Source organism: Polypterus senegalus, chromosome 2 (genome assembly GCF_016835505.1).
Source record: "Polypterus senegalus isolate Bchr_013 chromosome 2, ASM1683550v1, whole genome shotgun sequence".
Lineage (NCBI taxonomy): Eukaryota > Metazoa > Chordata > Cladistia > Polypteriformes > Polypteridae > Polypterus > Polypterus senegalus.
The window spans coordinates 64,566,246-64,583,408 of NC_053155.1; the positions used below are offsets into that span (position 1 = coordinate 64,566,246).

At 38.2% G+C, this 17,163-nt stretch overlaps 1 protein-coding gene across 2 annotated transcripts in view; it reads left to right on the top strand.

The window, feature by feature from the left end:
* Nucleotides 1-17,163, top strand: part of LOC120522983 (beta-galactoside alpha-2,6-sialyltransferase 2-like) — a 181,234-nt gene that overhangs the window by 147,538 nt on the left and 16,533 nt on the right. For both annotated transcript variants that reach the window (XM_039743855.1, XM_039743856.1), the window contains 3 exons: nucleotides 2,799-2,896; nucleotides 5,924-6,025; nucleotides 8,965-9,139. In XM_039743855.1, the coding sequence (XP_039599789.1) occupies nucleotides 2,799-2,896; nucleotides 5,924-6,025; nucleotides 8,965-9,139 (375 nt within the window). The remainder of the gene's footprint in view (nucleotides 1-2,798; nucleotides 2,897-5,923; nucleotides 6,026-8,964; nucleotides 9,140-17,163) is intronic.

Sequence of the window (17,163 nt, forward strand, 5' to 3'; positions counted from 1 at the left end):
ATTTACATATGATGGCAGACCGTAGCTAAAACGCTTGTCTGTAGCATCAACACTCAGCTGTTCTTATAATTTTTTGGATGCCCACCAAATGTGTGTTATACTTAGCTGCCACTGAAAATTTGGAAAAATGTTTGACACATTAGGCAGCAATTTATTCTGAAATTGTTCTGTTGATTCAGTGTCAGGGGTTTTCCATGATATATTTTGATTGATCTTCTCAGCAGGTATTCAGCCTGGCTGATCCTTCTGTCATCTTGTGATGTAGGCTGGTATGACACTGCTTGCTTGGCTAGCCCACAGCAGAAATTGTACTCTGTCACAGTCTCGTAGTTTGACTGTAACAATTCATTTACTCCTCAGTCCTGTCATGAAAATTAAAAAATAGTTAAATGTTGTTCTATTTAATTCAGTTCATTCAGAACTCAATGCACTTTGAAATTAAACCAGGTTGCCAATATACAGTAATATTGCAGTACATGCTGTAAATATTAACACTGACACATAACCATAGAGTGGCCACTTTATATTAGGTATGCTAATACGGGCTTGAAGCCCTATTGCCTCCAGAACAGCCAGAATTTAGCAAGGCATACAAAAGAAAGGTGCAGGAACATTACTTAGGGATGCTGGCCTTGATAGTATCACACAATTCTATAGATTTTTCAGCCCTACAAACCTTTCATTCCAAGTCATTCCAAAGGTCTTGTATTAGATTGAGATCTGGGGGCTGTACACGGAAGTAAACTGTAGTCACTGCATTACTGTATTTACAGAAGCAGCTTGAGATGATACATTATGATATGGTGCATAATCCTGCTGGAGTTATCCATTTGAAAACCAGGAGAAAATAAAACAGACAGTAATATATTTGTACACATGGGGAAATTAAGATTTTACAGAAGCTTAAGAAAAAATAGAACTGTTATACAACAACAGCTAAACAAACACACACAAGGATGTCTGGCTTGGCTAATGATAAGAGAACTGTTACTGCCTAATGATGGGTTTGTGGGTGAGTATGGACAGAAATGATGCCAGGGCATGCAGTAGATTTCAAGTGACCTTCAGTTGCTATTAAGAGACAGCATAACAGAGATAGATAAGACTAAACTTTGTTTACTTTAATGTGTTCTTTAGTTCATAATCTCAATTACGTAGATCATTGGGCTCCCCAGCAACTGAACTTCTTAATGGCTCCTCGAGTAATTGAATGTACCAAGCCATTGAATTAAACAACACAGCAAAACATCTACCAAAATCACTTACTCTGTATCCCACATGAACAATGAGCGTGATTTTCCTCTTTGGGGGATGACCTGAAACCAAAGACTGAGGAGATCGTTCCTCCCCCACACTATGCGACTCTTCAATTCCACCCGGGGGAGTAAATGCTAACATTAATTTTATTTAAATTTTTTTCATTTTTATTACTATTTAATTTAATATTGTTTCTTTGTATCAGTATACTGCTGCTGGATTATGTGAATTTCCCCTTGGGATTAATAAAGTATCTATCTATCTATCTATCTGTCTATCTATCTATCTATCTATCTATCAAAGTACTTTACACGGAGAAGCTGGACAATCACATTCAATTGCCTGTCTTTTGGTTTCACGGTCAAAGTGATGGTGTTCCATGTTTTATCCTCTGCATCGATGTAATACTGAAAACTTTCATGCTTTTGACATGTAATTGGAGTCCAAATCTGAGCACACATCTTTTTAGATAGTTTTGTAAACTGCAGGTAGGCTGTGTGGATCCCCAACATGCAGGCATTTTTGAATAGCGTTCTCACGTCATTTGGATACTGAGAACTAAGGTGCAACATTTCTGCCTGTAAACTGCTAGTCTTTTTGGATTTGTTTATTAGAAAGTAAGAGTTATGCAGAATTGACTGCTTTTGTTGGTTGGCATAAACCAAAAGGCATCAATAAGCTGCACTTGGCCTTTTTCAGAACCCATGATTCATAAACCCCATAGGGCCATCAGTGCTTTTGTCAACAGCATTCCCACAGTATACATTTGTTATACCTGAATGTTGTTCCTGATTCCCTACACATCACCTCACAATGACATTTTGAGGACTATGGAACTGCATAAGCACTAAGAAAGACCTTATTCTGTGGTGCTGCAGTAGTAGCTGGGACATTTAACTTTAGTTACTAAGTAATTTGAAGACTTTTCTTGTTCCTTTTGATTAAAGTGATGATTAAGGGATAACAGATTTTATGTGCACCTCTCGAAATCAAACTAAGTAAACAGTTTAGTTAAAAAAAATTGATAGCAGCGAAAATCTGTAGCCATTATGGCTTCTCAAGGCTGGCACAGAGTACCCTGATATTGAAAGTCCAGAAAATATTAAACAAGAAATTCTTTAAACCAGGGACAAATTTGGTTGTTATTAAGAGATGGGTTACATTGAATCCTTAATTTTGCAGTCATCAAAACCACTGACCATGGGTTTTCAAAAAGATTTGCAGACTGTCATAAAAGTGAACATTTCGTATCTCAAAATGTGGATAAATGGATAAAATTAGAGAATTTAAGCTAATCATCTTGCTACAGTGCGGTGCATGTCTAATTTTGTGTTACAATAAAAAGTCAATATTGTAATAATCAATCATTTGTTTTCATGTACAGTATATTACATTTTTATACAATCCTAGTGGAATATCTCATAACATATCACACTGTACAAGTTATTTTTTATTTAGTTTAGATGCTTATACAATGTATGAAGGACACTAACCATAGGAACTCAATAATGAAAATAATTATGTCTGTTTGTGATTTTCAGATTCTCATGATGCAGTTTTACGATTTAATGCAGCACCAACAAAAGGCTACGAGAGAGATGTGGGAAGCAAGACGACCATTCGAATTATTAATTCTCAGGTATCACATTTTACTGTTTTTAGGGTTTTAATGAAAATTTAAAAGGATCCAAAGTTATTTCCTTGTTTAGGTTTTTCAAGCCATGACTTTTAACTTACTTCTTCAAGTGCTTTCATTTTGCAGCAGAGTCATGCTGCTTTAAAAAATGTAAACATTTTGTGTGGCTCCTGAAATTCATTTCCCTTTCGCTGGCTTTGTTTCTTTTGCTCAAATATGAAACTCACAATTCTATAAGATAGGTTTACTTTAGTTTCACATAAATAGATTAGTAAAACATGTTACTCTCGCACTAGAATTTGAGAATTCGCATCCCATTCAGTCAAAAAGGTAAGTTTATCACATTCAAAAACAGAAAATTCTGTCTATTTCAATAAAATATCATGTCAACAGAATTGGTAACCTTATGACGATTTTGTTGCAATGCAACAGTAGGGTGTCCCCCGCGTGGGGAGAAAAGCACGTGGCCGTGATATGTGTGGCAATCAGCAGCTACCCTCTAAAACACATGTAGCTCTGATCTCTCTCTCAAAAATGTCAAACGTTACTGCTTAACAATCTGTAGATGATAATGTCTGTTGAACAAACATTATTTCTAGTTAAGCGAAGGCAGGGTACACTAAAACACGTGGTGAGAGGTAGACCGACTCGAACAGAGGCTGGCGCATGAGTAAGAAGGGCTCCGCCTGTCTTCCCTTACCCTGCAGCTGCTCTCTCAGATTTGCACAAATAAATCAGTACTGCAAGGGAACTATGATACTTACCGTGATGAGAGGAGCTGCAAAATCAACCAGAATGTTCAAGCAAATTATTTAAAAAAAAAACCTGATCTAAATCTGTTAAGAAGTTGTCTCGTTCACTAGCTAAGCAGATGTAAGGAATGCCTCGAGGCTGGCACGTGAGTGACCTGCCGCCTTCCCCTCGGCCCACAGCATGTCTTGCGGGTTCACACAAATAAGTCGGTAGTGCAAGCGAACTATGATATTTAGCACAATGAGAGAAGCTGCAAAATCAACCAGAATGTTCAAGCAAATTATAGAAAAAAACCTGATCTAAATCCATTAGGTAGTTCTCTTGTGAAAAGCGGACAGAAAGACAAACGTTGGATTTTATATATAGATAAAGATGTGGTTCAACATACATCATGAAAGAGCCTGTGTCCACTTACTAAGTGTATGTGAGACCCAATCCTTAGATAGATAGATAGATAGATAGATAGATAGATAGATAGATAGATAGATAGATAGATAGATAGATACTTTATTAATCCCAAGGGGAATTTCACATAATCCAGCAGCATTATACTGATACAAAAAACAATATTAAATTATATAGTAATAAAAATGCATGTAAAAGCAGACAATAACTGAATAATGTTCGCATTTACTCCCCCGGGTAGAATTGAAGAGTCGCATAGTGTGGGGGAGGAACGATCTCCTCAGTCTGTCAGTGGAGAAGGACAGTGACAAAAGTCTGTCACTGAAGCTACTCCTCTGCATGGAGATGACACTGTTAAGTGGATGCAGTGGATTCTTCATGATTGACAGGAGCTTGCTCAGCGCCCGTCGCTCTGCCACAGATGTTTAACTGTCCAGCTTCATTCCTACAATAGAGCCTGCCTTCTTAACAAGTTTGTCCAGGCGTGAGGCATCTTTCATCTTTATGCTGCCGAAATGGAAGCCTTCTTATAGAAGATGTTTCTGTTTAAGGCTTACATGTCTTGCTTTGTTTCTATTTGTTACCACATACTGTTAGAAAACTGTATGACTCTCTACTTACAAGCAAATCTTACAGTCCATTCTTCTAGCAGAGAGACTGTGTTCCTAACTGACTGTTTAACATTCTGTTATTACAAATATAACTGAGAAAGTTACCTTACAGGGGTAAATGATTACACCATTATCTATGTAACTGTAACTTCTTTTTAACATATATTTTATTCAAATTAAACAAACACATACATTTTAACCTTAACATTAACTTTCTGAGATTGACTCTTTCAGCCAGTAAAATGTTAAGGGAGCGTATTGTAATATAATGTTAATGGCCTTGTGATCGGTGTCTCTACCAGGAGCACATTACTAGTAGTAGTAATATTGTCAGGACTACAGTATAAAGACAGATTTATTGACTGGCAGATGGTAGGCATTGCAGTAATAAAATGTAGGTTCTTTTGAGTGAACCATTCCATTTACTCCTAGCATAACATTCTCAAACCCACTTGATGAAATTCATTGTTCTGAGGCCCATTACTCAACTTGATTTTATAGACATTCCCTGTTAGGCTCAATTACAAATCTCTTTAGAAAATAATAAGCTTACAATGCAAGTTGGAAAAAAATGTCTAATGTGTAGAAAGCAGTTAAGACAGTACAGAAAATTAGGATGTACATGATAACAAATTTAATGCAGAAGTTGAAATGCACTGAATTCCACCTGAATTTGATCATGTTCAACACACAAAAACCAACGAGCAACAGTACCATTTAAAGCCCGGACACACATTTTGTGGGAAAGGTGTGGTCGAGATAAAAATAATCCATTAGTGTTAACATAATTTTGACTCTGAATCTGATTATTTGCATAGTTACCTACCAGGTAACGCTTCTGGTTAGTCGGCCAGTTGGCAATCATCTGCCATATCTTCTCAGTTGCAAAAAGCAGATCATATATATGTGATACAGTAGCTGCCAAATACGAAACGTGTCTCGCCCTAATTGGGGCTCATCTGATGTACGCACCTTTGCTTAACCCTTACAAGGATCAATTGCCAACCGGCCAACCAACCAAAAAATCAGATTGTGATTCAGACCCATGAGTGTAATACTCTGATCTTCACCCTGTCAAGTAAGCGAACCAGCTGCCTTGGTGCAACGTCAGAGGCTTCGCATCAGATGCTGACAAGAAAAAAATAGTAATGCCAAAGTTCAGAAGTTAATTGCAAGTTGCTTAAAATGAACTTAAGTCAATGTGATTTCCATGAATGCTTCAAAGTAGGATTAATTAGCATTTCATTTTCTCTGTTATCAGATACTTGCCAAGCCACGTTACAAATTTAATACCAGTGAACTCTACAGAAATGTTACTTTGGTTGCCTGGGATCCAGCGCCTTATAATGTAAACCTTCACAAGGTAAGTAAGGCCAGTAGTGATAGTGGACTCCTGTAACAAACAGAAGCTGAAGACAACCTGTCCTCTAAATAATTAAATGATTTACTATGACTGATCTTTAGAAGATACATATGAAAGTAAACTATTGTCCAAAAAATGCAAGAGTTAAAACAGTAATACTTGTTGTAGTTTTAAGTGTAATTACTTAGATTAACACATTAGTAATATTATATTTTCCTGTACATAAAAGTTAAATTATCATCTTAACACTGACTAACACTCATCATTTCCCCAGAACTTAGTACAGTTGTCCCATCATCACCAAATGGGGTGACATGGGAGTGAGAAAGCTAGGTTTTGATAAAAGGTCTCATGGACAGATAGATACTGTATCTGCACAATGTGTTGGGCAAACTGAAGACAGCCCAAGGTCTTATAAACACACGCCAATAAGTAGATAACAGTTCAAAAAGTGCACTTTCAAAAATGTGAAATTAATAAATAAATGGCTAAATGTGCTATAAAATACACAATCTCTCAAAAAACATCTTGAAAATTACATACACTCAAATTCCTTTCTAGGGACTCCACATACAAGTTGACTTAGTCCCAACCAGCTTTTGCTTACAGTGCATCCGGAAAGTATTCACAGCGCATCACTTTTTCCACATTTTGTTATGTTACAGCCTTATTCCAAAATGGATTACATTTATTTTTTTCCTCAGAATTCTACACACAACACCCCATAATGACAACGTGAAAAAAGTTTTTTACTTGAGGTTTTTGCAAATTTATTAAAAATAAAAAAACTGAGAAAGAACATGTACATAAGTATTCACAGCCTTTGCCATGAAGCTCAAAATTGAGCTGAGGTGCATCCTGTTTCCCCTGATCATCCTTTAGATGTTTCTGGAGTCCACCTGTGGTAAATTCAGTTGATTGGACATGATTTGGAAAGGCACACACCTGTCTATATAAGGTCCCACAGTTGACAGTTCATGTCAGAGCACAAACCAAGCATGAAGTCAAAGGAATTGTCTGTAGACCTCCGAGACAGGATTGTCTCGAGGCACAAATCTGGGGAAGGTTACAGAAAAATTTCTGCCGTTTTGAAGGTCCTAATGAGCACAGTGGCCTCCATCATCCATAAGTGGAAGAAGTTTGAAACCACCAGGACTCCCGGCCATCTAAACTGAGCGATCGGGGGAGAAGGGCCTTAGTCAGGGAGGTGACCAAGAACCCGATGGTCACTCTGTCAGAGCTCCAGGGGTCCTCTGTGGAGAGAGGAGATTTTTTATTTTTAATAAATTTGCAAAAACCTCAAGTAAACTTTTTTCACGTTGTCATTATGGGGTGTTGTGTGTAAAATTCTGAGTGAGAAAATGAATTTAACCCATTTTGGAATAAGGCTGTAACATAACAAAATGTGGAAAAAGTGATACGCTGTGAATACTTTCTGGATGCACTGTAATTAATTTTGTTTTGCCATCCCTCTCACTAAAGATCAGTGGGTCACTAAGTTTCTGTTTCAATGCAACTCCAGCCCATCTTGCTTACATCCATAAGCAACAACCTGAACAACATCAGATTCTCTTAGATACAACTACTAAATTCTCGACTGGCTAAGCTTCTCAGCTTCTCCTGCTGTCAGCTGACATGGTTACTCATTTCTCCTTTCATGCATGCCACACCCAAGTTAAGCAAATGAGCTAACCTTGTGTGTGCACACTCACAAATACCTCCTAACTCCTGCCCCCTGCTTCCTATGCCCGGCGAAATGCACATTTTTAATGGTACGCTTCAATAAAGCCACAAAAGCTCACTATTTAAAACTGAGGGTCACCAGCTTGTGTGATAGGCTCCTCACTGCACAACAGCATCAAGCACAGCTTAACAGTGGTCGAAAAAAGCAAGTCTCAGTTTTTACTGTGAAGAGGAGACTTTATGCTACATGTTTGACAGGTGAGTGGCAGTAAGAAAGCCATTGCTTAAAGGACAAAATAAGGCCTTGAAATACCAGCTATGAACCACTGCAGACTGAAAGAAAGTCTTATGGACCAGTGAGTAAAAATTTGAAATCTTCATTTCATCACACAGGGTGTCTGTACACCGTTGAGTTGGTTAAAGGATGGTTCCTCAGTGTGTGACACCAACTGTCAAATGGAGAAGGAAGTGTGATGACCTGGGGTTCTTTGACAGAACTGGTGACTTGCACAGAATGACTGGTATTCGGAATCAAATGGGTTACCACAGTTTGGCTGTTATATCAGTAAAAGGTGGCAACTTTGATGAATCAAAAATTTGAATACAATTTTGTACACTTAATGATTCCTTGACTTCTTTTCAACCACCACACGTTTATTTACAATATTTACAGTCAATATACTGGACACACAGCCCCAGCCAATGGTCACTAAGACCCAGTTCAGTGCACAATACACCCCAACACACACAGTCCTGGCCTCACAATGCCTCTCTTCGGGCCGCCTCCACACCTCCTCTGGGCTTCGCCCTGCCTCCTCCCGACTCCAGCCTCGAATGAATGGAGATGTCCCTTTTATCCTGTCCCCGGATGAACACCAGGTGTTCCTGGCATTTCTCCCTTGGCCACGCCCCAGCGTGCTCCTAGGTGCTCCGTCTCTCTTCCAAAGTCTTCCCAAGGCACTTGGGCGCCTCCTGGCGACCCCCAAAGCAACCAGGAAGGCAGCCCCCACGTGGTCCCAGATGGGCGCACGCCCACTTCCGGTCTTCCAAGGCATCCCGGCCGGGTCATCGCTCCTGGCATCCACGACAACATATATATATATATGTGTATATTTAGTAAACCATTTGGCAAATATAGTAAAATATGTTTTCCCATAGATATTTGAGTTGTTACTTTGCTTTTTGACTGTTATTCTGTGGAAAAATTTTTTGATGGCAGTACAGAGAAAATCCTAAACTGAGTTCTTTGTTCACAGTGGTACAAGAACCCAGACTACAACCTGTTTACACCCTATGTGGAATTCAGAAGGAAATATCCACTTCAGCCCTTCTACATAATCCACCCTAAATTCATCTGGCAGCTCTGGGATGTCATTCAGAAAAACACACAAGAGAGAATACAGCCGAACCCCCCTTCTTCAGGCTTTATTGGTAAGCAGAACTGATTGATTTTCTCTGATAAATTATTTGGACTAGAGGGACCATTTCTAGTGGATGTTGTTTAATGATTTCCTTTACTTTCCATTAATTTCTTGTTAAATCATTAGGATTACAGTTGGAAACAGAGTGGATGTTTGATATAAGATGAAAAGTTAAATACATCATAAGCAACATTTTGTAATGTGACCAAAAATACACTTCACTGTTTAAGAAAAGTCACTACCTAAATAATTGTAATGTATGAAAATGGGGATTTTGGTCACATTCAGTTACTTTTGGGTAACGCAATTAATAGGTGCTTATTATAGGTGCCGGTCATAAAATTAGAATATCATGACAAAGTTGATTTATTTCAGTAATTCCATTCAAAAAGTGAAACTTGTATATTAGATTCATTCATTACACACAGACTGATGTATTTCAAATGTTTTATTTCTTTTAATTTTGATGATAACTGACAACTAATGAAAGTCCCAAATTCAGTATCTCAGTAAATTTGAATATTATGAAAAGGTTCAATATTAAAGACACCTGGTGCCACACTCTGATCAGCTAATTAACTCAAAACACCTGCAAAAACCTTTAAATGGTCTCTCAATCTAGTTCTGTAGGCTACATAATCATGGGGAAGACTGCTGACTTGACAGTTGTCCAAAAGACAACCATTGACACCTTGCACAAGGAGGGCAAGACACAAAAGGTCATTGCTAAAGAGTCTGGCTGTTCACAGAGCTCTGTGTCCAAGCACATTAATAGAGAGGCAAAAGGAAAGGACATGATGTGGTAGAAAAAAGTGTACAAACAATAGGGATAACCGCACCCTGGAGAGGATTGTGAAACAAAACCCATTCAAAACTGTGGGGGAGATTCACAAAGAGTGGACTGCAGCTGGAGTCAGTGCTTCAAGAACCACCACGCACAGAAGTATGCAAGACATGGGTTTCAGCTGTCGCATTCCTTGTGTCAAGCCACTCTTGAACAAGAGACAGCGTCATAAGCGTCTTGCCTGGGCTAAAGACAAAACTGCTGCTGAGTGGTCCAAAGTTATGTTCTCTGATGAAAGTAAATTTTGCATTTCCTTTGGAAATCAAGGTCCCATAGTCTGGAGGAAGAGAGGAGAGGCACAGAATCCACGTTACTTGAGGTCCAGTGTAAAGTTTCCACAGTCAGTGATGGTTTGGGGTGCCATGTCATGTGCTGGTGTTGGTCCATTGTGTTTTCTGAGGTCCAAGGTCAACGCAGCCATCTACCAGAGTTTTAGAGCACTTCATACTTCCTGCTGCTGATGAACTTTATGGAGATGGAGATGCGGATTTAATTTTCCAACCTGCACACAGTGCCAAAGCTACCAGTACCTGGTTTAAGGACCATGGTATCCCTGTTCTTGATTGGCCAGCAAACTCGTCTGACCTTAACCCCATAGAAAAACGATGGGGTATTGTGAAGAGGAAGATGCAATACGCCAGACCCAACAATTCAGAAGAGCTGAAGGCCACTATCAGAGCAACATGGGCTCTCATAACACCTGAGCAGTGCCACAGACTGATCGACTCCATGCCACGCCGCATTGCTGCAGTAATCCAGGCCAAAGGAGCCCCAACTAAATATTGAGTGCTGTACATGCTCATACTTTTCATGTTTATACCTTTCAGTTGGCCAACATTTCTAAAAATCCTTTTTTGCACTAGTCTTAATTGATATTCTAATTTTCCGAGATACTGAATTTGGGACTTTCATTAGTTGTCAGTTATAATCATCAAAATTAAAAGAAATAAACATTTGAAATACATCAGTCTGTGTGTAATAAATGAATCTAATATACAAGTTTCACTTTTTGAATGGAATTACTGAAATAAATCAACTTTGTCATGATATTCTAATTTTATGACTGGCACCTGTATTTTTGCATGAAGTAGCACCTGCCTGTTTATAATCAATAATAGAAAAAAACACTTGGGGAAAAAAAGTGACAAATTAAGTTTCATACTTTATTCAGGGGATGGTATTGTTACCGCTTGAATAAATGTGCATTTGTTTTGTTATACTTGAACCTTTTGTGAAAGTGTATATTTGATATTTGGACTTCAGGCTTCACACATTATACATTTCATGTCTACATTTTGTCAATTATCACTAAAACATGAAAAATGTTTCTGTTTTAACAATGTGTTTACATAGATTGTTGTAGACACGGAACACAAATGAAATGCATGTATTCCAGTTTCAAAAAAATGATAATAAAGATCACATTAGTGCAAACAAAGAGAAATTATTACTCAGTGAAATAATGGAACAGCGAAAAGAGATTGAATATATTGTTCGATTTAAACTTTAAGTCAGAGACTTGTAGATCATCTACTCCATGTTGCCATCAGTGAAAAGTAGTGTTTCTTCCCAATGAAGTGGCGTATCCATGAAAATTAAAAGATTTGTTGTTTGGTGAAAGTGAAATCCACATACGCGAGCAGCAGAGACGCTTCACTCTAGAGTGCAATTTTATGCGGCAAATTATTGTCTAGTTTGATTGTGAAGCATTAATTTTGTCTTGAAAAGTTCCAAACCTATCCTTTACTTATGTTTGAGTGATGAATTTGGTTCACATTTCAAGTCAAGAAAAAGTGGTGTATCTGCTAGTTTTCTAAACCCCATTTTTAGTCTTTGCCTAGTGTAGGAAGCGACTCTGGATGGCACGCCAGTCCACTGCTAGGCACTCTTGTGCACACAGCTCTGCTCAGTCTTACAGAGCCTCTTTGACAGTGCCAATTCAGCTAACACCTTGCCAGTGAAAATAAGTTGGGACATGAAGTTTGTGAGTGAGACCTACTTGAAGACAGGAGTATTTGCCAACTCTGTGCAGAATACACCCAAAAAAAAGGGTCCATGCACTGTGAGGTGGCAACTGAAATCGGAATACAATTCACACAGTTTGTCATAATTTAGAATTCAGTCTAGTAACTAAGAGTCTAAAAGCTAGCTGAAGACAAATAAAATATCAGATCAAAGACAAACTACAGTAGATGGACTATTCTTATTCAGTTTACTCTGCCAATGCATATTTTTAGGTCCATTTCAAATCAAATAACCTTCATTAATTTCCTCCATTATGAAATAATAGAAGAAAGTTTTAAAGAGTAATGGCATAAAAATACTTTTTTAAAAGAAAAGTAAGGTGCTGAAAATATTTTGAAATCCAGAATAGAGACATGTACAACCATTGGATAAGGTTCCTGGTACAAACTCGTCTGCATCATCCTACACAGTCCAGCAAGCCTCCATGTCTGGTGTAAGAGTGAATCACCTTCCTGCCCTCAGTGCTCCAGAAGAAGATCCTTGGAACATCTACTCAGCAGCTGGCGAAAGGTCCTTGGAGATGGGCGCTATCGCTGGCACCATGAATAAGTCCTAAAGGCAATTGATGACAGCATAGCCACAATCCTAAAAAAAACACCAAGGGCCACATTCAGCTAAATAAAATCACCTTCTTGAGAGCTGGAGAGAAACCCTGCTAAACAAACTGGATTTAAAGCCAGTCTGCTGAATACTGCCAATGTCTAGCATATGGAAGTGGACATGAGCAGGATGCTAAAGTTTCCAGCCTCAATAACATCATCATGGCTGTGGCCAGACATGCTTATCATTTCAGAATCCACCAAGCAACTGATTTTGCTAGAGTTGACAGTGCCGTGGTAAGAGCATATGGACAAGGCCAACGTGACAAAATGTGCCAAGTATCAGGAGCTTGTAGATGTGTGCCAAAGGAGAGGCTGGCGAACATGGAGGTTTTGCAAGGCATTCACTCTGCAAAGCATTTACAACTCTGGGCATTACAGGGAAGGCAAAGAGAAGAGCAAATAGACACGCAACTGAAGCCACTAGGTGGCTTTGGATCAAGAGGGTGGATCTGTGGGTGAATGCTGCTGGGACACAAGCTGAGGTCTGATCAGCCTCAGCGGGGTCGCCTGGGAGAGGGTGTCTGATGTTGAAAGTCCCAAAACACCCGATGACCCTAGGTTACATCACTGATAATGTGTCCCAGCACATGCAAGAGACGTATCTTATCATCATCATCATCATCTAACTTGTAACGTCACATTCTAATAGGGCGCAACATCCTAGCACAAATGACCAGATGGTGAGCAAGGGTTCGGATCCTGGTTACTCTCTGGCTTATTTTCAGTAAACATCCCCACGCAGGCTTACTCTCTGCTCTTGCCGCCTACTTACCAGGAAAAAGAGAACATTCGTGTGGCAAGCCATTCATCCTCCAGCTGTCTGCCTGAAAGAAACTAACATATAAACAATGCATGATCAAGCCACAGTAAGAAAATATACACATTTTCCTTTACAGAAAATGTGGGTATGTTGTGCTCTGAAGTATTAAAACAGATGAAATAAAAGGGCTAGTGTTCTAAAATCAACTGTCAGGTTCCTTTCCAGTTTTCAGTGCTTCAGGTGTTAAAGCTGTGGCTGTTACGTTTTCTTAATTGTTCACTATTTGTTTTGCCAAAAACTGATTTTTTTTTACTAGTATTTGTTTCATTTCTAAAAAATAATATTGCGGAACAATATCCTGCCCCACTTTTTAGTCAAAGCAGTAATATAGCAAAAGGAAAATGACTTTAGTCTGCTGCATGACCTCTTTAATTCAAACCCTTGAGCTACTTCTGTTGGGCTTCAGCAGCTGCTGGCAGGTTTGCAGGATGTCTTGTTCTCATTACGCCGTCTTTCATCATCATGAAACTGAATTTCAGCATATTTTTAATTTCAATGAATTTTTCATGAATCTCACTTCAAAGGTTTAGTTCTTTTACTAATAGCAAAAAATGATATGATAGTCCCCGACCATAAAAAGAGTTTATGAATTCAGAAAGTGTATAGGTAAGATCTCAAAAAAGGTTGGGGCCTCGATAACTGTAAAGGTTTCGGGTTGATACTATATATATATATATATATATATATATACTATATTATATATATATATAATGGATATAATGCTTTGCACATTCATTAGAATCTTCATCCATTTCATAAAGTGTTCCAAAGAAACAGAGTAAACGATAGAAAGGAGACGTCTGCTCACCCAGGTCAAGGTCAAGCGATCTGTAATCTAAGACAAGCAATCGAGCACTAGCAAGAACAAAAGACAGACTTCTAGTTTAATAGCATATTGGCTAGTTTAATAGCATATTGAGAATATATAGCATCCAATATACAGTACAGTATTTAATCAGCCAAGCTTAATATTATACTCTTTCACCCTGGTACATAGCAGCTGATCGAAGAAAACCATCAGCATTGCAAGACCTTTAATACAAAACAGGCAAACACAGTCCTATATCAAATATATAATCGTGAACATGACAACACATATTTGTGATACATATTGACAGTCTGCATCTGTGGCTACGCTGTAAATAAATCATTGGCAGCAGGCTGATGCATGCAAAGGGAAGTCAGGGAGGGTTTATAGTATCAGATGTGCAATCCTCGATTAAAACAATTTGTGTACCATTGCATTTGAATATAAAAGCCAACAATGAGATATAGCCAGCCATCTTCTGCTTCTGATTGCTGCTTAGTTTTGAGGTATGTTTGACTCATTGACCACATTTTTGTAGTCTTTTATATTTATAGTATCAATTTAGTATTTTCTGAGGACCCACAAAATCCCATACTCAACATTACTATTGGGATTCTCAATCAGTAAAAACACTATTTATTTAATCTAGGTTTTATATGTTTTATCTAGTTGTATACAGTATACATGCAGAACAATCATAGTGCTATATAATGCACATTTTTTAATCAGTGTAGCATTATGTTTAATTGCATAGTAAATATCAGGCAAGACTTTTTGTAAAGGAACTGCATATTGTTATGGTAGAGTGTAAAAATATGTAAAACATCAACAATGTGTCGACAATTGTGTGCATCTGCATTTTTTTAAGTCCGTTTCGAGAAATCATTTCAAAAATGTTAATGTCCACGGATTGTTGAGCTACCCAGTATGTGCCTCTCATTTGTATTGTACAAGGTGTTGCCAGTTTTTTCAGTTGCTGGAAATGAGAGACGTGCAGTGTGAATGAAGGAAAGAGGCAAAATGCAGAACGCAGAATACTTGAGGGAATTGATACAATATATAGGAAAGAGAGCAGCTTATGGCTCAGTGTAAAAATGTTTGCCTTATAAAGTGGGTTTTTATATGGAATGACCCTGTTATAGACCACCACAATTAAGTAAGCTGTTTTCATGGATGTGCTTTGCTTTTTTTGTCCTTTCTAACAATATTGCCAGATATTACGTGTTCAAGAGTTGCTATTCACTCAGAACAACATGCTGTTTCTGCCCCAACTCTAATACATTTATGTGGAACAACAGTTTGGCTGCATTGTAAGAGCACTAAATAACTTTTAAGTAAGCCATTTGTTTTTAAGATATACATTCCTAGTATTTCATAATAAATATGGGTAGCAATTTATTTTTGGCATGTCTGAAAACCTCACAGCTCCAGGGACCTTGTTGTTCATTGGATTTTCGTGGAATGTGTTCAGTTAATTGTACATTCTGGCTGCGTGTATGTGTTCTTAAATGAACTGGCATCATCTTCATATTTGGTTTTTGCATTGGTCTTGATTCTGCCATTATTAACAAAAAATGAAATGGTAAAATTAAATTGTATAACATTCAATACACAAATACTAAGACTTAATATTGCATTTTATTACACAACAGCTCCGACTATTTCTTTATCTTACAACAAATACTAAGACTTAACACTCTATTTTATTACACATTAATTCCAACTATTTCTTTTAACATCTATCAGTTTATTAATTCTCCTCTTTCATGGTTGATGTCTTGCATCAGTTCTATTTCTGCTATTTCTTCATGTTGCCTGAGGCAGCCATTATCTGGTTTTATTGAAAATTATGTTTAATCCCGTTGACCTTTTCCTTATTTGTGAAAAGCAAGGGGTATTTTGTGGTCTGGCACCATGTTTTTCATAGGGGGTCACACTGGGAGGAAGAATGAGCAAGTGGGCATTTTTCAGTTCAGAACATTGTTCAAATAATACTTTAAGTATGAAAAAAACCTATACCACAAAACAAATATAACTTTTTTTTTAATCTTTTTTTTTTTTCAAAATGAAGTTTTTCACGAAATCTGATATCTTGCGGAATTAATGGAATTAATTTTCAGAAACAGATTCAGCATACCTAAATTTACAAAGTTTATTGATTTTATGGGGGCGGCACAGTGGCGTGGTGTGTAGCGCTGCTGCCTCACAGTTCACTTCCCGGGTCCTCCTTGCGTGGAGTGTGCATGTTCTCCCCGTGTCTGCGTGGGTTTCCTCTGGGTACTCCGGTTTCCTCCCACAGTCCAAAGACATGCAGGTTAGGTGCATTGGCGATTCTAAATTGTCCCTAGTGTGTGTGCCCTGTGCTGGGCTGGCATCCTGCCCGGGGTTTGTTTCCTGCCTTGCACCCTGTGTTGGCTGGGATTGGCTCCAGCAGACCCCCGTGACCCTGTAGTTAGGGAATCCCGGAAAGAAGCGCACAGGAAATATCCACACAGATAAAAGTGCACAATCATATAAGTGCATGGAAAAAAACACACACGGGAAAAAACGCACATGGAAGAATACGCATACGGTAAAGTGCGCACACGGCAGCAACATATAACTATTACAAATATAAAATATACTCCACCTATAATGCTAGACATTTTTTATTATAATAAAACAATGACTGGTTTGCTCTTGTACAATGTCTCCGTTCTTCGTTTTCATTAAGGAATGGCACTTTGTTGATCGATTCTCACGGCACCTCCAAGTATCTATTCCATTTGTTGTACGAAAACGCAGATATTCAAATTCCTTGTAACCGAGAATTTGCTTGCCTTTCTGACTGGTCGAAAACTCCATCTCGCTTATTCAAAAAAAAATGTCAACTTGCCTTGCTCAAAAGTTAGGGAAGATTAAAGAAAACTCTAACTGTGTGGCCTATTTATAGGAT